This window comes from Saimiri boliviensis, chromosome 17 (assembly GCF_048565385.1).
Source record: "Saimiri boliviensis isolate mSaiBol1 chromosome 17, mSaiBol1.pri, whole genome shotgun sequence".
Taxonomy (NCBI): Eukaryota; Metazoa; Chordata; class Mammalia; order Primates; family Cebidae; genus Saimiri; species Saimiri boliviensis.
The window spans coordinates 58,875,778-58,897,217 of record NC_133465.1 but is presented as its reverse complement, the minus strand read 5'-3'; the positions used below and the strand labels follow the sequence as shown (position 1 = coordinate 58,897,217).

The 21,440-nt window shown below is 35.2% G+C and overlaps 1 protein-coding gene across 22 annotated transcripts in view; it reads left to right on the top strand.

The window, feature by feature from the left end:
* Positions 1 to 21,440, top strand: part of ABCA6 (ATP binding cassette subfamily A member 6) — a 95,882-nt gene that overhangs the window by 15,892 nt on the left and 58,550 nt on the right. For all 22 annotated transcript variants that reach the window (XR_012514702.1, XR_012514701.1, XR_012514703.1 and 19 more), the window contains 8 exons: positions 1,557 to 1,698; positions 2,510 to 2,695; positions 7,803 to 7,950; positions 9,451 to 9,619; positions 17,568 to 17,626; positions 20,322 to 20,432; positions 20,809 to 20,984; positions 21,196 to 21,315. Coding sequence is in view for 15 of the 22 variants with exons in the window: in XM_074388901.1 (XP_074245002.1) it covers positions 1,557 to 1,698; positions 2,510 to 2,695; positions 7,803 to 7,950; positions 9,451 to 9,619; positions 17,568 to 17,626; positions 20,322 to 20,432; positions 20,809 to 20,984; positions 21,196 to 21,315 (1,111 nt within the window). In the remaining 7 variants the exon portion in view is untranslated. The remainder of the gene's footprint in view (positions 1 to 1,556; positions 1,699 to 2,509; positions 2,696 to 7,802; positions 7,951 to 9,450; positions 9,620 to 17,567; positions 17,627 to 20,321; positions 20,433 to 20,808; positions 20,985 to 21,195; positions 21,316 to 21,440) is intronic.

Genomic DNA, 21,440 nt, shown 5'->3' with positions numbered 1-21,440 from the left:
TCGTGTGCATGTGTCCTTCTAGTAGAATGCTTTATAATCCTTTGGATATATACCCAGTAATGGGATTGCTGGGTCAAATGGGGTTTCTATTTTTAGGTCCTTGAGGAATCGCCACACTGTCTTCCACAATAAGATCCTGGTTTTAATAGTTGTGCTATATGCTTCAGCTTTTGAATTCCCATTTAATTAGTCAGTGACAAGTAGAGGAAAGCTCTCTGGACAGAGATAAGGCCTGCAACTTCATGAACTTTGTTACAAATTTATTTTGTGACCTTGGATTTAACCCCTTAACTAATAATAGGGATTGCAGTTTCCTTATTTTTAAAAGGAGACACAGGCTAAATCACACTACAGGCTTGTTAGATCTGAGATTGAATACTCTTTCTTAATAACCACTTCATAAAAATATCAACTCTAGCCCATTTAAGGCAAAATAGTGCAAATATTTAAAGGTGCAGCTACTTTATACAAGTTTAAGTGAAGAAATTATGAATAGGAATAGAGAGAATAGAATGGGCTTAGTAGAGTTGTGAAATTTTGATTTTCCACTACGAAAGAGACCGGAGGTGCTACCTGCTGAGATTCTCATGGACAAATTATCAACTGCCACAGTATTCATAGAGTTACTTATTGATCAGAGGTTTAAGTTGCTTCCAAGTCTACAATTAGAATGGTATAGCAATATCTAACAAACCTGAAGATGTAAAATGCTTAGAAACACTCTTGTACATTTTTCTCAAAAAAGACAAGTACGAGAATGTTCTTGGCATTGTAATAGAAAAAAAATGGAAAAAACCTAAATTTCCACAGGCAGCAGAATTTTGGGTCATATTCTAATAATGAAATATTATACAGCGGTGTATAATAATGTTGATTGATACAGACAATGTGCAGAAGAATACATACATATGATATTGTTGATACTGTTTAATACAATAGTCATACTATTTATACAGTACATGCACACAGAGCTGTTGCCTAATGGATAGATACCAACAAGGCACAAGGGCCCAGCTGTGCTTATAGTCCCTTAATTGATTTTGGCATCCTTTTTTTTTGTGATAGAGTCTTGCTCTGTTGCCCAGGCTGGAGTGCCATAGCACTATCTCGGCTTACTGCAACCTCTGCCTCTCAAGTTCAAGTGATTCTCCTGCCTCAGCCTCCTGAGTAGCTAGGACCATGTTGGTCAGGCTGGTCTGGAACTCCTGACCTCAAATGATCCACCTGCCTCGGCTTTCCAAAGTGCTGGGATTAGAGGCATGAGCCACCATGCCTGGCCTTGGCACCCTTTTTCATTGGTTGGTACCTTTACCAGAGTTCAATATCTGTCACCTCTGTGTGTATTGTGGTAAAGGTAATGAAAATGAATGGCAATTATGAAGGAGAATTACCATTGAAAGAAGGTATGCAATGAACTTCTGCTGTCAGATTAACAGTAGAGTTATTAATCGAAGGTGCAAGGGTAGTCGTTACATTGTTCTTTAGATGCTTTTATATATATTAAATATTTTGTAAATAAGTTAACATAATTTATATAACTTTTTGTTTTTATTTAGGTTCTCCTGGGGTTTAATCTATGCTGGCTTCATCTTTATTTTTTCCATATTCATTACAATGATCATAACACTCACCCAAATTGTAATCATGACTGGCTTCATGGTCATATTTATACTCTTTTTCTTATATGGCTTATCTTTGGTAAGTTCATACATTTAATACCACTTTATCTGCTTTAGATCTTAGCTATATGTAGCTAATATTAATGCCCTAATGGGTTACTACAATCACTACTTTCATGTTCATCATGTGTATGCACAAGTGTGTATGTCCTTGCATGTACTTGAGATAGTTTCTATGGAGTGAAAAAATTATGTAATCCAAATAAAATTTGACCTGTCTTTTGCATAAAGATCTAAACTAATGAAATTACCTATCCAAAAGAAAAAAATGATGCTGACTCTAAAAATATCAGAGGCTTTTCTGTATGATTATCGAGGTTATTTTTGAGGGGTGGACCCACTTTTTTTCCCCATAAGGGTGCCCATCACATGGTTGCTGATCACAATATTTCTTCTCCCTCTAATATTCTGTTTCATACTCACTTCTCATTTCACTCCCCTCTCCCTTCTCTGAACAAGGGCTTCTAATTTCCACCCTCCAGGATGTTTTCTGCAAAGTGTGTGAAGAGGCCTCCTCTTACATTAATTTAGCTTCATTACATTAATTTAGCTCCAAGCCGGCATTTCTACTGCAGCCTCAGCACTTATTCCAGCTTTTTCCCCACCCTTTCCTCAGCAACAAAAGCCCAGCATTTGAGTAGAACAAATAAAAATCCTCTTTAAAAAGAGGTTGAGGAAAGAACAAACTCATTCTATTGTAATGTTTTCACCATTTTCTCACTGATAAATATTTATGTTACGATATAAAAATCATTATTTGATTGGGCTGCTAATAATTCTCAGTGAGCTAAATACATATATAACAGCTGAATGTCTTTTCTCTCTTGCAGGTAGCTTTGGTGTTCCTGATGAGTGTGTTGTTGAAGAAAGCTGTCCTCACCAATTTGGCCGTGTTTCTCCTTACCCTCTGTTGGGGATGTATGGGGTTCACTGTATTGTATGAACAACTTCCTTCATCTCTGGAGTGGATTTTGAGTATTTGTAGCCCTTTTGCCTTTACTGCTGGAATGACTCAGGTAAGAGCCTAGTTAATTGGTTTATTACTGAGATTTCAAAAGAATTAGATACTTTATACCCTCCAGAATCAGCACTACTCAAACTAAGAGCTTCTATTCTTTTTGTTTATTTTTTTATTATTTATTTGTTTAAATTACATTTTAGGTTTTGGAGTACATGTGGAGAACATGCAAGATTGTTGCATAAGTACACATGTGGCAGTGTGATTTGCTGCCTTCTTCCCCATCATCTATATTAGGCATTTCTCCCCATGCTATGTCTCCCCAACTCCCCACCCCCCACTGTCACTCCCCTATTTCCACCCAACAGACCCCAGTGTGTGATGCTCCCCTCCCTGTATCCATGTGTTCTCATTGTTCAACACCCGCCTATGAGTGAGAACATGTGGTGTTTGATTTTCTGCTCTTGTGTCAGTTTGCTGAGAATGTTGGTTTCCAGTTTCATCCATGTCCCTACAAAGGACATGAACTCATCATTTTTTATGGCTGCATAGTATTCCATGGTGTATATGTACCACATTTTCCCTGTCCAGTCTATCATCGATGGGCATTTGGGTTGGTTCCTGGTCTTTGCTATTGTAAAAAGTGCTGCAATGAACATTCGTGTGCACGTGTCCTTATAGTAGAACGATTTATAATCCTTTGGATATATACCCAGTAATGGGATTGATCTTTGACAAAGCTGACAAAAACAAGCAATGGGGAAAGGATTCCCTGTTTAATAAATGGTGTTGGAAAAACTGGCTAGCCATGTACAGAAAGCAGAAACTGGACCCCTTCCTGACACCTTACACTAAAATTAACTCCAGATGGATTAGACTTAAACATAAGACCTAACACCATAAAAACCCTAGGAGAAAATCTAGGCAAAAACATTCAGGACATAGGCGTAGGCAAGGACTTCATGACCAAAACACCAAAAGCATTGGCAACAAAGGCCAAAATAGACAAATAGGACCTAATCAAACTCCACAGCTTCTGCACAGCAAAAGAAACAGTCATTAGAGTGAATTGGCAACCAACAGAATGGGAAAAAATTTTTGCAGTCTACCCATCTGACAAAGGGCTGATATCCAGAATTTACAAAGAACTAAAACAGGTTTACAAGAAAAAAACAAGCCCATTCAAAAATGGGCAAAGGATATGAACAGATACTTTACAAAAGAAGACATACATGAGGCCAACAAACATGAAAAAACGCTCATCATCACTGGTCATAAGAGAAATGCAAATCAAAACTACATTGAGATACCATCTCATGCCAGTTTGAATAGCGATCATTAAAAAATCCGGAGACAACAGATGCTGGAGAGGATGTGGAGAAATAAGAGCTTCTATTCTAAGCAATTTTTCTGACGTTAAACTTTAAAATGTTATTATTACATTGTAGAAAAATTGTCATCTCACAAAGAAACTTAAATTTTAAAAAATCCTCCAGATTTCACCTCTCAGATGTATTTCCATTTTGAAATATTTTCTTCCAGGCTTTTCCCCCTATATGCAAATATTTACTTTTATTGCTATTCATTTAACATGATAAAAATATCTGCTAGTTTATTAAAAATTGCTACATAAACCTGCTTTTAAAATATTTTATTGTATGACCTATGAATATGAAGAACTTTCCAAACACAAGTATAGTTTAACAGATAATTATAAAGTAAATCAAAGTATCCATGAAATAGAATGTCACCATCAGTCACAAACCCCTCAGAACACTCCTTCTTCCTAAAGGTAAAAATTCTATGATATTCACTTCTTTGCCTTTCATTATCACTTGTGTGTGTTTTTAAATAGAAGTTTTGGTTTTGCATGTTTTAAACTCCATAGAAGTGATGTTTCACAAAGTTTATTTTTGAAAATCTCTCTTTTCTGCACTCAACATGATGCTTTTAGGTGGCAGCATAGTTTTTGTGTAGCTGTAGTGTAGTGTTATTAGCATTGTGTTATTAGCATTAGCATACTATCAATTTTCTTATTGATAGATGATAATTTTTAGTTTTTGACTATTTTTAATAAAACTGCTACAAGCATTTGAGCACACATTTTCTACTGAATATGGACATTCCATTCTGTTCATTATGTTAATGTAACAACAGAATAGTGTGGTTGAATATGCAAATATTAATTTTTGTAGCTACCACCAAATATTTTTCCAAAGTGGTTGCATCAATTTAGTTTTACAACAACAGTGTTTCAGAATTCCAGTTTTTCCAATGCTTCACCAGGATTTGGTATTGCCAGTATCTCAAATTTTAGTCATTCTGATAGTTATGCAATAATATATCCTTTATCATTAAGTTATATTCCCCCAACTATTGGTGAAGTTGAATACCTTTGTATATGCTAAGTGGATTTATGAATTTTCTTTTTTGTAAATTACCTATCCAGGTCTTTGGCCCATTTTTCCTCTGAGTTTTCTATCTTCTTGTTATTGCTTTCTAAGAATTATTTACACATGCTGAACATTTGACATTTTTTCGTTATTTATTTGCTAGCTTTTTTGCTCTCTTAATGGTACCTGTGATGAACAGAGATAAATAATTTTTATAAAGTCTAATTTTTCAAGTTCCTCTTCTCTATAGAATGCTTTTTAAAAAAATCAGTTTAAGGAATCATTGCCTACACCAAGTTTACAAAGACATTTTCTGGCTGTTTTTCTAGAGTATTGACTGATTTAGCTTTTGCATTAAGATATAAAATCCATATCAATATAACTTTTGTATGTACATAGGTAGAGGCAATAAAATTTTGCTACACAAATATCCAATTTCTACATCTCAGTTTATCAAATAGACTGTCTTTTCCTTGAATGAATTGCAATCTTTCTTTTATCATAACTCAGTCAATCATGTATTGGCCAAAATGCCTGTCCTTGCACTGTGGCCACGTTGTCCTAATTGTTTTGCTTTATCATATGTCTTGATATCTGGCAGTAGCAGTTTTACCTCTTTAATCTCCTTTTCAAGAGGGTTTTGTCTATTCTAATTTCTTTGCAATGATGTAAATTTTAGAATTAGCTTATCAATTTACATAATTGCACACATATATGCCTGTACAAAGCTGTTAAGAATGTGATGCAGTTGAATTTTTTTTTTTTTTTTTTTTTTTTTTTGAGACGGAGTTTCACTCGTTACCCAGGCTGGAGTGCAATGGCGCGATCTCGGCTCACCGCAACCTCCGCCTCCTGGGTTCAGGCAATTCTCCTGCCTCAGCCTCCTGAGTAGCTGGGATTACAGGCACGCGCCACCATGCCCAGCTAATTTTTCGTATTTTTAGTAGAGATGGGGTTTCACCATGTTGACCAGGATGTTCTCGATCTCTTGACCTCGTGATCCACCTGCCTCGGCCTCCCAAAGTGCTGGGATTACAGGCATTGCAGTTGAATATTTTAATCAATTTGAAGAAAATTGTCATCTTTTCTTCAGCCATGAGCATAATATATCTTTGCATTCATTTAAGTGATCTTCAATTTTCTTTAATAATTATTTTATTTTTATTTTGAGACAAAGTCTTGCTCTGTTACCCCAGCTGGAGTGTACAAACACAGCTCACTGCAGCCTCGACTTCCTGGGCTTAAGTGATCTTCCCTTCTCAGCCTCACAAGTAACTAGTACTGTAGGTAACACCACCACACCTAACTAATTTTTAATTTTTGTGGAGAGTTGTTCTCACTGTGTTGCTCAGGCTAGTCTCAACCTCCTGGGCTCAAAAAAGCGATTGTCCCAACTCAGCCAACCAAAGTGCTGGGATTACAGGTATGATGAATGCACCTGGTCTGTTTTAGTTTTCCTTGTAAAGGTCTCACACATTTTTATTTGATTTGTTCCAATGCTTTTGATATTTTTCATGCTATTATAAATAGCATCTATGTCTAAATTCTTCTTTTTAAATATTTATTGTTAATGTAGAGATGAAACTGATTTCTGTACATTGGCATTATAGGCAGCATACTTGTTATATTCTCTCATTAAACTCAATATTTTTCTGAGTTTTATGCTGGAATTAGGTATAATCATGTCATCTGTAGATAATGATGGCTTATATTTTTCCCATCACAATCCTTATGCTTTTTATTCCTTTTTCCTACTTTCCTACACAGGTCCAGACCTCTATTAAAGAATAGAAATGCAGGCAAAATAAAAGCTTTTGACATTGTAACATTAAGCATGACACTTACTGTTAATCTCTGTACATGTAATTCACCAGATTAAGGAAGAGTCATCTTCTTAGTTTGTGAAGATATTTTCTTTATTATGAATAGATACTAAATTTTACCAAACAGTTTTTCTGTGTCTGTTATATGGATCACATTATTTTCCTATTTTGTCTGTTTTACGTTGAATTACACTGATAGATTTTCAAATGTTGACCCAATTTGGAATTCCTAGAATAAATTCAACTTTATCATGAAAATGTTAACATTTTAACATAGACTGAGAAGCTATATAGCGTGCAGAGTAAGGAATTGGACTTAGGAGTAAGACTTTCTCTATTCTAATTTCATTTAGCCACTTTTAGTTACTCGACTTTGCTGTGCCTTAGTTTCATCACAAGTGAAATGAAGATTAAAAACTCATTATTTTTATATGCCTTATTGCTTATCTGATAGGATTTTGAGCAAGATTGAATGGGATAATATACAAAACACGTAGAACAGTTCCTAGAACATAGTCATTGTTGTTATATGGCAAAATTCTAAATATAAACTTTTATTTGAAATAATAACTAGAAAAAGAGGTAAGTTCTCTTTTTATCTAATTAGAGGCTTCCAAGAATTTCTCATATTCTTTCCAAACTTTGTATTTCCTTTGTTGCCCATAATAGATACTTGTGTTATTGCAATGATTTTATAAAAACAAATGAATTATAATTTAAATTCTGATACTTAGAACATTGTATTCATTAAATAAATGTTTCCTTCTAGTTTTTTTCACTGTAAAATAGAAATATTTTGATCAGTACCTTTATTTACTTATGTATATATTTGAGTAGTAACTACTAAGGGCCTCTCAAAAAAGTTAGTTAATAAATTAATACTTTTTGCTGCTTTGTCAAATTATTTACTTATTTAATTTAAACATTTATTATTATTTTTGAATCTTAGGTGATCAAACTGGATTATAACTTGAATGATCTAATTTTTCCTGACTCTTCAGGAGACTCATATACAATGATAGCAACTTTTTCCATATTGCTTTTGGATGGTCTCATCTACTTGCTATTGACATTATACTTTGACAAAATTTTACCCTGTAAGTAATAGTGAGTTTTTCTATGACTGCTACAGTTATTAATTACATTAAACATATATTTTTAAGATTATGTAGACCTTTTAAATGAGTATTTCCCATTTCAAACTAGTAAGTTCTTTATTTCTACTTCATAATTTTAATGGTTCGATGACATTTTTATGTAAAAACAATTATTCTTATGACTTTACTATAACAATATATTTATGTGACAATAAATATTATAATATATCTTGTAATTATGCAATAATTAAGTAATGTTAGGTTTTCATGTATCCCTGAAAGCATTTTGAAAGGGTCATTTTAGGATTTGTGTCAGAACAAGATAAAATAAATTAATTCTTATAATGGTTAGGATGACAGAAGGCCATTATACTATGGAAGTGCTTCCTAGTGAATATTTGTTCAGCATTATCCTCAAAATGTTTTATATACTGTTTAAATTTACAGAAGTGTATTAATTTCCCAGTTAGATTACCTTGCAAACAACCAAAAATTTCACCTAAACCAGAATTTTTTCACACATACTAGAATCAGAAAGCTTTTTTCTTGGCACAATTTCCCTGTTTATCCTCTTATTTTATATGTACCTTCCACTTTGACTATATTTAAGGTTGTCTTGTAGGTTTTCTATGTATTTACTGGTACATATTCCTGTCTTTCTGTGACTTCTGGTTGATACGTGAAGGCCCTTGATAGTAAATTCAACTTCATTTTTTAACCTGGAAAAACATATTTAAAATATCACTATAAATTTATTCCAAACAAATACATTTTCTCCATGTATTCATGCCTAAGCAGGAATATATAGATTTCAATATTATATTCAATTATGTTGCTGTGGTCAAATCACTTAAGTTCACAAACATGTCTACAGTTATTTTTATGCACTATATTGAGGCTTTGTGTTTTCCCAAATATTTGGTTTCATTCCATCTCCTAAATTCCTTTTAGATCACATCTAAAAAAATTTTAATAAATATGTTTATTAGGTGATGCAAATCTGCTTTTCATAAGCCTATTATCAAGGCTACTGCAACCCATTGTTAAGACTGGAAAAAAAAGGGCATATGTTGGTTTCCTTGATGGGTGTCTGTTTCTACAGATGTAGATGACAGAGGCTCTAAGATCTGTACTAAGGTCTTGATTGGGAAAAGCTGTAACGCAGCTCAGCTGGTCATACACCTGATATTTTATTTGAACCTCATTTTCCTATTGACTTTCTTTTTTTCTTTTAGATCACATTTTATTCAAACATTTTATTTATACTTTGTTGAAAGCTCTATTATATTATCTAACTTTTGTAATATATTATTTCCTTTGAATTCTCATTGCTTATGTCATCATCAAATTGCCTTCTTAATAATAAATAGGATTTGAAAAGAAAAAATTTCTCTATGATGTTTAAAAGTTCAAGACGTTCTGCATTGTTATGAGCAAGGCATTTTTGCTCATTGTTTTACTATTACTGTTCTCATATTTTGTTGCCTCTTGGTTAATTAGATGGAGATGAGCGCCATTATTCTCCATTATTTTTCTTGAATTCATCACCTTGTTTCCAACACCAAAGGCCTGATAATAAGGTTATTGAGAAAGAAATAGAACTGGAACATCCCTCTGATGATTATTTTGAACCAGTTGCTCCTGAATTTCAAGGAAAAGAAGCCATCAGGTAATCACACTTATAATTAATACTAACACATGAGCACAAGGCTACAGAATTATTAACCAAGAGCAGCAGGATAAGGTTGAGGCAAAATATTGAAGGAGAAGACATTTGTTTTTGTCAGTGTCACTTCGAACTGCTCCATTTCCATGACTACCAGTTTTTTCTGTTAATTGAAAGGAAAATTCTCCTTGATTATCAGTTCCATATTATATTATCCAGCCACACTTCATCTTGCCCCCCTTTCTTCTTCTTTCTCTTGTCCCCACCTCTCTTTTATACTTGCTCCTTTCATTCTGTGAACCCCTCTCTCTATAGTTTCATCTGGCTTATATGGTAAGTTGGAAGAAGTAAGAAATTATGAATGAGAAATTCTTAGATCCTAATACTCTTGTCTCTTATTTGATGTGTGATCTTGGAAAAACAAAATCTTATAAGTCTCAGTATCTTCTGTGAAACAAGAGTAATATTGACTTTGTAGAATTGTTAGGGGATTTGGTATATAACAGAATTACATGAGGAGCACTTAGAGTATATTCTTAGCCAGGGATTCTAACTCAGCAGTTTTGGGATTGAACCCAAGTATCGTGGATTTCAAAACAGCTCTGTAGATTTTTCTACAAAGTTTGATACAAAGTTAATCAATCAGAACTTTAAATAGCAATCGTTTACTTAGTGCTAAGTACCTGACTTACACATAATTCCCACAAAAAGCTTAACAAGGCAGGTATTTTTATTTAACCCATTTTGAGAATACGAAAAGCGAAGTAATGAAAGCTTAAATCTTTTAGCCAATGTCACACAACTTGTATATGGGGAACTGGAATTGTAATCCAGTCTGGCTCTACAGTCTATGCTCTTAACATACTGTTGAGATGTCAGGAGGCAAAGGAGAATTAATAAATAGGGAACCATAGCTAGCAAGTGAAATATTTCCAAGACAAAGAGGCCTAATTCATATACCTAAGCTTCTTCCATCTAGTTCTTAACCAATTTTCCGTTTAAGTTTCCTGAGGGGGGCAACAGGCTTTCCTCTGCTCCAGCTAGGAATATACCGGCTCTATAGAAAATATCTATCCAAATGAGAAAGGCCAAGTGAGAAATAATTCTGTAAAACTCAGTTCTGGTGTCATCAATCATTCTTTACCAGTTGAGGGTACAAAATAATATTATATATATTATTATTCAAATTCTAATTCTCAGATGCAATATTCTAATAAAATCTGTTACTTACAAAGTTCCAAAAATTTTCTTTATTCTTCTACTGCTGCCTAGTGGCCAAAAAAAAAAAGAAAGTAAAATGTCCTCCACCCTCACCTTCCCCCTACTTTCCGCTCTCCTCCCACACCCTCACTATGCCTCCAACTCTAGCCGATGTATACAGTGTCAACTGGGCATACTTGTCACTTGTTCTGTGTTCTTAGCTCAGGTGGAGATCTGAGGCTACTGACAAACCAGGGAAAGAAAGTCATTTGATTCAAAGGCTACTCTAAAACTTTTGGCTCCACGGTAGGGCACCTCACCCCACAACCACACCAAAGCAGGAAAGCAGGCGTAGGCATCCAGTATTGTAGCTCTTTAGTGACAAGGTGGTACATACTCACTCACTGTTAAAGCAGGTCTGGGGCTGCAAAGCATTCTAAGATTGCCTTTCGACCACCCAACAGTAGATGCAGTTTCCAGTCCACAAGTTTTATCTCTTTCTTCTTCACAGTGATTGTTTCTCAGTAGCATCATTGCCCTTCCCCATCTCTAGACAATGTCAAATCTTTTTCAATCAATTCCAACTTGTGAATTCTGTTTTGTATGTATATAAAAGGCACTAAGGTATTGATTTCTTTCTTCCTAGGTGATCTTAGCTTTATATAAAAATGAACTCTTCCCCTTTATGTACAAATGCTTTATATACAAAGGAATTCTTCCCCTAAGATACATAGAGCTTACAGGATATGAAACCTTTAAGCTCTATGTATCAGGGATATGGATGAAAGCTTGTAGAATTCTAACCAGATCATGATTCTGGATTTGTCAAAATATACATTTTTTAAATTCACAACTGGCTTTTCCTCATTCATAACCCCTAAGTCACATTCTCTCTGGGGGCAATTGTGTACACATATGTACATTCTTGTAACTATAGACAATTCAGGCAATATTCCCAGAACACAGGTAGGATGTCTGCCCCAAATATAAATGACTGATTTCATATCTAAAGTCTGAAAACTCCAGCTCCTCCTAAATGGAATTTTCTTTATTAAAATAAAACAAAGTTTCACTTCAACAGCCATTTTATTTTACAAAGATATGCTGAAATAAAATACCTGGTCATACTCATCACCTTTTAACTTTGCTTAATTTATTCAGTCATTCAATAAACATATTGTTGCATTTGCTGGGTTCTTTACTAGTCTTTAGGGCTACAAACATGAACACAGTCTAGAGAAGAAATAAAGAGGTACATGAAATTCAATCTGATAAATGTAGGGATAGAGATATTAACTGTTATATAAACAATAGAAGTCTTAACTACCCTAGTTTAGGGAAATCAAAGAAGAGAACATGTATTTTCTTTTTAATTTAATTTAATTTTATTTTTTGCATTGTAGGTTTTAGGGTACATGTGAAGAACATGCAAGATTGTTGCATAGGTATACACGTGGCAGTGTGGTTTGCTGCCTTCCTCCCCATCACCTATATCCGGCATTTCTCCCCATGCTGTCTCTCTCCAACTCCCCACCCCACACTGTTCCTCCCCTATTTCCCCCGACAGACCCCAGTGTGTGATGCCCCCCTCCCTGTGTCCATGTGTTCTCATTGTTCAACACCCACCTATGAGTGAGAACGTGCGGTGTTTGATTTTCTGTTCTTCTGTCAGTTTGCTGACAATGATGGTTTCCAGGTTCATCCATGTCCCTACAAAGGACATGAACTCATCATTTTTGATGGCTGCATGATGTTCCATGTGTATATGTACCACATTTTCCCTGTCCAGTCTATCATCAATGGGCATTTGGGTTGGTTCCAGGCCTTTGCTATTGTAAACAGTGCTGCAATGAACATTTGTGTGCACGTGTCCTTATAGTAGAACAATTTATAATCCTTTGGATATATACCCAGTAATGGGATTGCTGGGTCAAATGGAATTTCTATTTCTAGGTCCTTGAGGAATCACCACACTGTCTTCCACAATGGCTGAACTAATTTACACTCCCACCAACAGTGTAAAAGTGTTCCTATTTCTCCACATCCTCTCCAGCATCTGTTGTCTCCAGATTTTTTAATGATTGCCATTCAAACTGGCATGAGATGGTATATCAATGTAGTTTTGATTTGCATTTCTCTTATGACCAGTGATGATGAGCATTTTTTCATATGTTTGTTGCCCTCATGTATGTCTTCTTTTGTAAAGTGTCTGTTCATATCCTTCGCCCACTTTTGAATGGGCTTGTTTGTTTTTTTCCTGCAAATCTGTTTTAGTTCTTTGTAGATTCTGGATGTCAGCCCTTTGTCAGATGGGTCGACTGCAAAAATTTTTTCCATTCTGTTGGTTGCCGATTCACAGCTGTGGAGTTTGATTAGGTCCCATTTGTCTATTTTGGCCTTTGTTGCCAATGCTTTTGGTGTTTTAGTCATGAAGTCCTTGCCTATGCCTATGTCCTGAATGGTTTTGCCTAGATTTTCTTCTAGGGTTTTTATGGTGTTAGGTCTTATGTTTAAGTTTTTAATCCATCTGGAGTTAATTTTAGTGTAAGGTGTCAGGAAGGGGTCCAGTTTCTGCTTTCTGCACATGGCTAGCCAGTTTTCCCAAAACCATTTATTAAACAGGGAATCCTTTCCCCATTGCTTGTTTTTGTCAGGTTTGTCAAAGATCAGATGGTTGTAAATGTGTTGTGTTGCCTCTGAGGCCTCTGTTCTGTTCCATTGGTCTATATGTCTGTTTTGTTACCAGTATCATGCTGTTTTGATTACTGTAGCCTTGTACTATAGTTTAAAGTCCAGTACTGTGATGCCTCTTGCTTTGTTCTTTTTGCTTAGAATTGACTTGGTTATGCAGGCTCTCTTTTGGTTCCATATGAAGTTTAAGGTGTTTTTTTCCAGTTCTGTGAAGAAGGTCATTGGTAGCTTGATGGGGATAGTGTTGAATCTGTAAATTACTTTGGGCAGTATGGCCATTTTCATGATATTGATTATTCCTAACCATGAACATAGAATGTTTCTCCATCTGTTTGTGTCCTCTCTTATTTCATTGAGCAGTGGTTTGTAGTTCTCCTTGAAGAGGTCCTTTATGTTCCTTGTTAGTTGTATTCCTAGATATTTTATTCTTTTTGTAGCAATTGTGAATGGCAGTTTGTTCTTGATTTGGCTGTCTTTAAGTCTGTTCTTGGTGTATAGGAATGCTTGTGATTTTTGCACATTGATTTTGTATCCTGAGACTTTGCTGAAGTTGCTTATCAGTTTCAGGAGATTTTGGGCTGAGACAATGGGGTCTTCTAGATATACAATCATGTTGTCTGCCAATAGAGACAATCTGACTTCCTCCTTTCCTATCTGAATACTCTTTATTTCTTTTTCTTGCCTGATTGCTCTGGCTAGAATTTCCAATACTATATTGAATAAGAGTGGTAAGAGAGGGCATCCCTGTCTAGTGCCAGATTTCAACGGGAATACTTCCAGTTTTTGCCCATTCCATATGATATTGGCTGTTGGTTTGTCATAAACAGCTTTTATTATTTTGAGATATATTCCTCAATACCTAGTTTATTGAGGGTTTTTAGCATAAAGGGCTGTTGAATTTTGTCAAAGGCCTTCTCTGCATCAATTGAGATACTCATGCAGTTTTTGTCTGTTTATGTGATGAATTATGTTTATGACTTGCATATGTTGAACCAGCCTTGCATCCCCAGGATGAATCCTACTTGATCATGGTGGATAAGCTTTTTGATGTGCTGTTGCAGTCAGTTTGCCACTACTGTATTGAAGATTTTTGCATCTATGTTCATCATGGATATTGGCCTGAAGTTTCCTTTTATTGCTGATTCTCTGCTGGGTTTCGGTTTCAGGATGATACTGGTCTCATAAAATGATTTGGGAAGGATTCCCTCTTTTTGGATTGTTTGAATAGTTTCATTAGGAATGGTTCCAGCTCCTCTTTGTATGTCTGGTAGAATTTGGCTGTGAACCCATCTGGACCTGGGCTTTTTTGGGTAGTAGGCTCTTATTTGCTTCCTCAACTTCAGACCTTGTTATTGATCTATTCAGGGTTTTGACTTCTACCTGGTTTAGGCTTGGGAGGATGCAAGTGTCTAGGCATTTATCCATTTCTTCCAGGTTTACTAGTTTATGTGCATCGAGTTGTTTGTAATAATCTCTGATGATGGTTTGTATTTCTGTGGAATCTGTGGTGATATCCCCTTTATCATTTTTTATTGCATCTATTTGATTATTCTCTCTTTTCTTTTTTATTAGTTTGGCTAGTGGTCTATTTTGTTGATCTTTTCGAAAAACCAGATCCTGGATTTATTGATTTTTTAAAGGGTTTTTTGTGTCTCTATATCCTTCACTTCTGCTCTGATCTTAGTTATTTCGTGTCTTCTGCTATGTTTTGAGTTTTTTGATCTTGCTCCTCTAGCTCTTTCAATTTTGACAATAGTGTGTCAGTTTTAGATCTCTCCTTGCTTCTCATGTGGGCATTTATTGCTATATATTTTCCTCTAGACATTGCTTTAAATGTGTTCCAGAGATTCTGGTATGTCGTGTCTTCATTCTCGTTGGTTTTGAAGAACACTGTTATTTCTGCCTTCATTTCATTGTTTATCCAGTCAAGAGTCGAGAGCCAGTTGTTCAGTTTCCATGAAGCTGTGCACTTCTGAGTAGGCATACATGTGCATGTGTCTTTATAATAGAAAGATTTATAATCCTTTGGGTATATACCCAGTAATGAGATTGCTGAAACTGGACTCATTCCTTACACCTTTACAAAAATTAACTCCAGGTGGATTAAAGATTTAAATGTAAGACCTACCACCATAAAAACCCTAGAAGAAAACCTAGGCAATACCATTCAGGACAAAGGCATAGGCAAGGACTTCATGACTAAAACACCAACAGCCATGGCAACAAAAGCCAAAATAGACAAACGGGATCTAATTAAACTTAAGAGCTTCTGCACAACAAAAGAAACTATCATTAGAGTGAACCAGCAACCAACAGAATGGGCAAAATATTTTTACAATCTACCCATCTGACAAAGGGCTAATATCCAGAATCTACAAAGAACTTAAACAAATTTACAAGAGAAAAACAACCCCATCAAAAAGTGGACAAAGGATATGCAGTTTTAGAGCAGTTAATTTTCAAACCTGGCTTTACATTAGACTCATTTGGAAGAACATTTAAAATATCCCAATCCTCAGCCTGCACTGCTAAGAAAATGTCATCACCCCAGATCAATTAATGTGAATCTTTTTTTGTGTGTGAAATCTGCAGAGAAGTAATTAATATAAATATAATATGAATCTCTGAGGGTCGTTTGCAGGCATCAGTTCCCTTAGGAATTCTAATGTGTATTCACCACAGATAACCACAGATTAAGAGCAGTGTGTGTGTGTGTGTGTGTGTGTGTGTGTGTGTGTTAACAGAGAGAGAGAAAAAAAAAAGAGAAAGAGAAAAAGAAAAAGAGACTATCTAGCAAACCATTAGGTGTGTGAGTCTAAAGATCAATGAAAAGGGTGGGGTCAACATTAGGTTGACGCTAAAACAAAAAATCCAATGAGAAAACTTCTGGACAGAGTCTCAAAGGATAAGATCCATCATATACATGAAGAACCCTGTGGAACACCAAGGTGCTGTGTCTGATGAAAGAAGAGGACTTTATTAGGAAACAGAGAAGGAACATTTAGAAAAATAGGAAGCAAAGCAAGTAAGTCTGGAATACAGACACCAGTAACAAAGAGAAAGTCATCAACAATGACTTAAAATCCAACATGTAAGAATGGAAAAGTATTTGTTGTATTTTATAATTAGGAGGTCACTGATGATTTTATTATGAAGTGGTTTACTGGAGTGGTGAGTTCAGAAATCAGAGTGCATGTGAAGAGGAATTAAAGATCAGGAAGTGAAAATGGAAAGTTTACAAAGGCAAGTTTACTTTGAGAATTTTGTAAAATGCAGGGAGAGAGAAATTAAATTATGTTAAAGCAGAAGTGAGCTCAAAGAGGAGCTATTAGAGAGGACACTATAAAAGATGCAGGTAATAGAGTATCTGACTAATAAATAAATAAGCAAGACTTGGAAAGGCTGCAGGATACCAATTCAAGAACCCTGGTAAATGAGCTGATCTTGAACAGGGAGAAGAACCAACTATTTTAAAGCTAGAGGAAGAAAGTGAGGATAATTACATTCAGCATTCTACTCTTCTAGGCAAAATACTGTTTGTTTTTTTTTTTGAGACGGAGTTTTCGCTCTTGTTACCCAGGCTGGAGTGCAGTGGCGCGATCTTGGCTCACCGCAACCTCCGCCTCCTGGGTTCAGGCAATTCTCCTGCCTCAGCCTCCTGAGTAGCTGGAATTACAGGCACGTGCCACCATGCCCAGCTAATTTTTTGTATTTTTAGTAGAGACGGGGTTTCACCAGGTTGACCAGGATGGTCTCGATCTCTCGACCTCGTGATCCACCCGCCTCGGCCTCCCAAAGTGCTGGGATTACAGGCTTGAGCCACCGCGCCAGGCCAATACTAGTATTTTAATTGTAACTTTCGAGAGAGACTCCTTTATTTTCTTTCTCATGAGAAATGATTAATCAAAAATAGGTATTTTTCTTTCTGAATAGACTTTATGACATGCTTTATTTCACGTAAAGTGGTTGGCTGCAGATATCACTATGACTAGGGCTATTAATGGCCTATGATATTTTCACTTCTGTGTTGGCTAAATAAGCACCCTTTCTGTTATTTCAGAATCAGAAATGTTAAGAAAGAATATAAAGGAAAGTCTGGAAAAGTGGAAGCATTGAAAGGTAAAGAAAAACATTTGCACATTTCATTCTTTCACTGACTTCTTTATCACAAAAAAAGGGAAACAATTCAATGTGAAAAATTTGAAATACATAGATACGCAAAAGAAAAAAGAATACAAATGACCTAACACTATCACCTGGACATTAATCATGATTAAGAATATGCTGTAAAATTCTTCCAGATATTTCATGGATCTATTAATTTACAAAAATGGTATCATACAATGAAGGATGCAATTTCACTTTGTTTTTAAAGATTAATCTACTATGAACAATATTTTATATATTGTCACTGTGAGGAAAGACCATCTAGACTTAAATCTGATAAAGGTTTTATACTAGCCACTGAATTTACATAGTTTATATGTACTGGTGAGGTTAACTAAAGCAAGATGAGTAAAACCATTGACTATGAATTAAATTTCACAAGTCAATATCCTATAACAAATGTAATTTATAATTTGAAATGAAAAAACACATTTTGGTACAAAATATTCTAACATACAGTTTCTATAATGGACATTTAAGCAAACATCAAAGTGAGTAGCAACATTTCATGGAGGACAATTTACTTTTATTAAAAAATAATTTTTAGGGGAAATAAACATGATTTTTATGAGAGACAAAAGCCTTAAAAGCTGAAAAAGAAGAGCCGTGGACCTTCCAGAAGTGGCGACTTCTCCCACCATTGTGTTTATATTGCATGTATTTTCTAATAAATGCAGCATCCTTTAATTCAATCTTATTTGTTGCTTTAAGATTAGGTCTTTGAGCAACTTTATTCTCTCTCTAGGTATCTCTCATCAAATACCATCTAGATCTGTGATTTCTTTCTTTAATTTTTAGCTCAGGATAGATTGAAGTAATTTTAAATTGACTGTTTAAAGTTTTGGAGCACATTTCGAACTACCTTTGCACTCATCAAGTCATGAACTTCTTTTTGTCTAACAAAAAACTTTAAGAATTTTGTTCATTTTAAAAATAGCAACACCTTAAAAAAATTAAAAGCATTGGACATCAATACATTAAAAACATGAATATGAATTCAAACCAAGTGTAGCTGCTCTTTGGGAAAGCAGGGAAGAAGTTGCATTCCCATGCAGGCGCGGTGGCTCAAGCCTGTAATCCCAGCACTTTGGGAGGCCGAGGCGGGTGGATCATGAGGTCGAGAGATCGAGACCATCCCGGTCTACATGGTGAAACCCCGTCTCTACTAAAAATACAAAAAATTAGCTGGGCATGGTGGCGCATGCCTGTAATCCCAGCTACTCAGGAGGCTGAGGCAGGAGAATTGCTTGAACCCAGGAGGCGGAGGTTGCGGTGAGCTGAGATCACGCCACTGCACTCCAGCCTGGGTAACAAGAGTGAAACTCCGTCTCAAAAAAAAAAAAAAAAGAAGTTGCATTCCCTCAGCCTCATCTTCCTTCCTCATGGAGTTAGTCCCTGGAGCACATCTGCAATACCTTTGGGACACACTTTTGAAATCTCTTATCTATGGCCTATTTTTCAGAAGCAAAATAGTATTCCATTATATGGATACCACGATTAACTTATTAACACACCAGTATATGGGATTCAGTTTGTTTCCAATTTTTAGTGTCATAAAAAATACTAGAATGAACAGCCTTGTTCAATCTTTGTAAATATCACAAATTGTTTCTTGAATATAAATTTCTAGAAGCAGAATTAATTCAAACGAAACATACTTTCAAGATTCTTGATTCATATTTCAAATTATTTTCCTCTAATATTATAAAAATTTATACTCCTACAGCAATATATAATGAATAATAATGGCAATGACAATAATAGCAACAAACATTTAGATTTCATTGAGGACTTGGTGTGTGCTGGGAATTACGCTAAGTGATTTACATGTACCATTTTACATTTAGGCCTGTGAAAGACATATTAATATATCTCTCACTTTGCAGATGAAGAAACTGAAGCTTCTATTTCAGTTTTCCAGTTACTATGGGTCAGTCCCAACAGCCAGTATCACTTCTCTCTTACTCTGGAAAACACTGTATACTTTCCATTTAAAAATTAAGAGACCAGGCATGGTGGCTCACACCTGTAAATCCCAATGTGGGTGGATTGCTTGAACTCAGGAGTTGGAGACCAGCCTGGGCAACATGACGACACCCTGTCTCTAATAAAAATACAAAAATTAGACAAGTGTGGTGGCGTGGGTCCGTAGTCTCAGCTACAGGGGGCTGAGGTGGGAGGATTTCTAAAGCATGGGAGATTGAGGCTGCAGTGAGCTGTGATTACTCCATTGCACTCCAGTCTATGTGGCAGAGCAAAATCTTGTCTCAAAAAAAAAAAATTACAAACATAAAATTTGTTAATGTATTTCTTTACTTGTCCCAATATTATTTATTAAATACACCATCTTTTTAATAAATTTGAAAGTTCATTTTATTAATCTTTATTTTTATATTCACTTTGGCCCATATTAGACTTTTACTTTGTTCTTTTAGTCACTATATCCTACACGTGTAACGTATTATTTTAATTATTATAGTTCTAATGTGTATTATTGTGGCAATTAGGAAAATACTGAACATTGTGTATTTTAAAGTATTGAAATGCTAAGAAACACACCACTAAACTAAATAGCCTTGTTCTATGTTGGGGCCAGACCTGTTAATGCCCTTTCTGTTTATTATGTAATAATTTGTTCTAAAAATAGGCTTGCACTTTGACATATATGAAGGTCAAATCACAGCCATTCTGGGTCACGACGGAGCTGGCAAATCTTCACTGCTAAATATTCTTAATGGATTGTCTGTTCCAACAGAAGGTGAGTAAAAAGAAATTTCTTAAAGACAAGATGTCTTATAGAATAAAGTCAAGCATATGCTTCTCATTTTAATTTTTAAATTTGATGGCTTAGGAGAAATAATGTCTATCTAAAATTGTTTCCAAGAGCTACATAATTCTGAATATACTTTATATTTCTGTAATTTTTATAAAAATTATTATCTTTATTCCATTGTGTGACATTTAAAGGGAAATGTGCAGTTCTATAAGCATGTGTTTATGTCAAGAATACTTAATAGTTGTTCACCAATCATTTTAGACATTTGTGAATATATGCCAATTTTTTCTTAAATGAGATCTATGAATATTAATAAAATGTATTATCTGCCAATTTTATTTTTAACTTCTATTCTTAGGATCCATTATGGTCTATAATAAAAATCTTTCTGAAATGCAAGACTTGGAGGAAATCAGAAAGATAACTGGTGTCTGTCCTCAATTAAATGTTCAATTTGACACACTCACTGTGAAGGAAAACCTCAGCCTGTTTGCTAAAATAAAAGGGATTCATCTGCAAGAAGTGGAACAAGAGGTAGGAGGGCATATTTGGATTAACTGACCTGCCAACCACTTACCAAGTTAAATAATGACCACAGAATTCTCTTCAATGATTTATCTGCCCTGTTATGAATAAAATTTAGGCAAAGATGTCCCATAATAAATATGTACTGCTTTAATGAGCAGTTAAAATTGCATTATGTGAATCATATTGGATTTTAAAAGTTGTGAATTTTCTCATATAGGTACAACGGATATTATTGGAATTGGACATGCAAAACATTCAGGATAGCCTTGCTAAAAATTTAAGTGAGGGACAGAAAAGAAAGCTGACTTTTGGGATTGCCATTTTAGGAGATCCTCAGGTAAGTGAGATTATGCTTGAGGAAGGAAGCAAATTGAATGTCTGTAAAACGTCAAGTTCTTTTACCACTAAAAGTGGCAGAGCTTTCATTGTAATGTGTCAAGAGAGAACCTGGTATGTTAAACT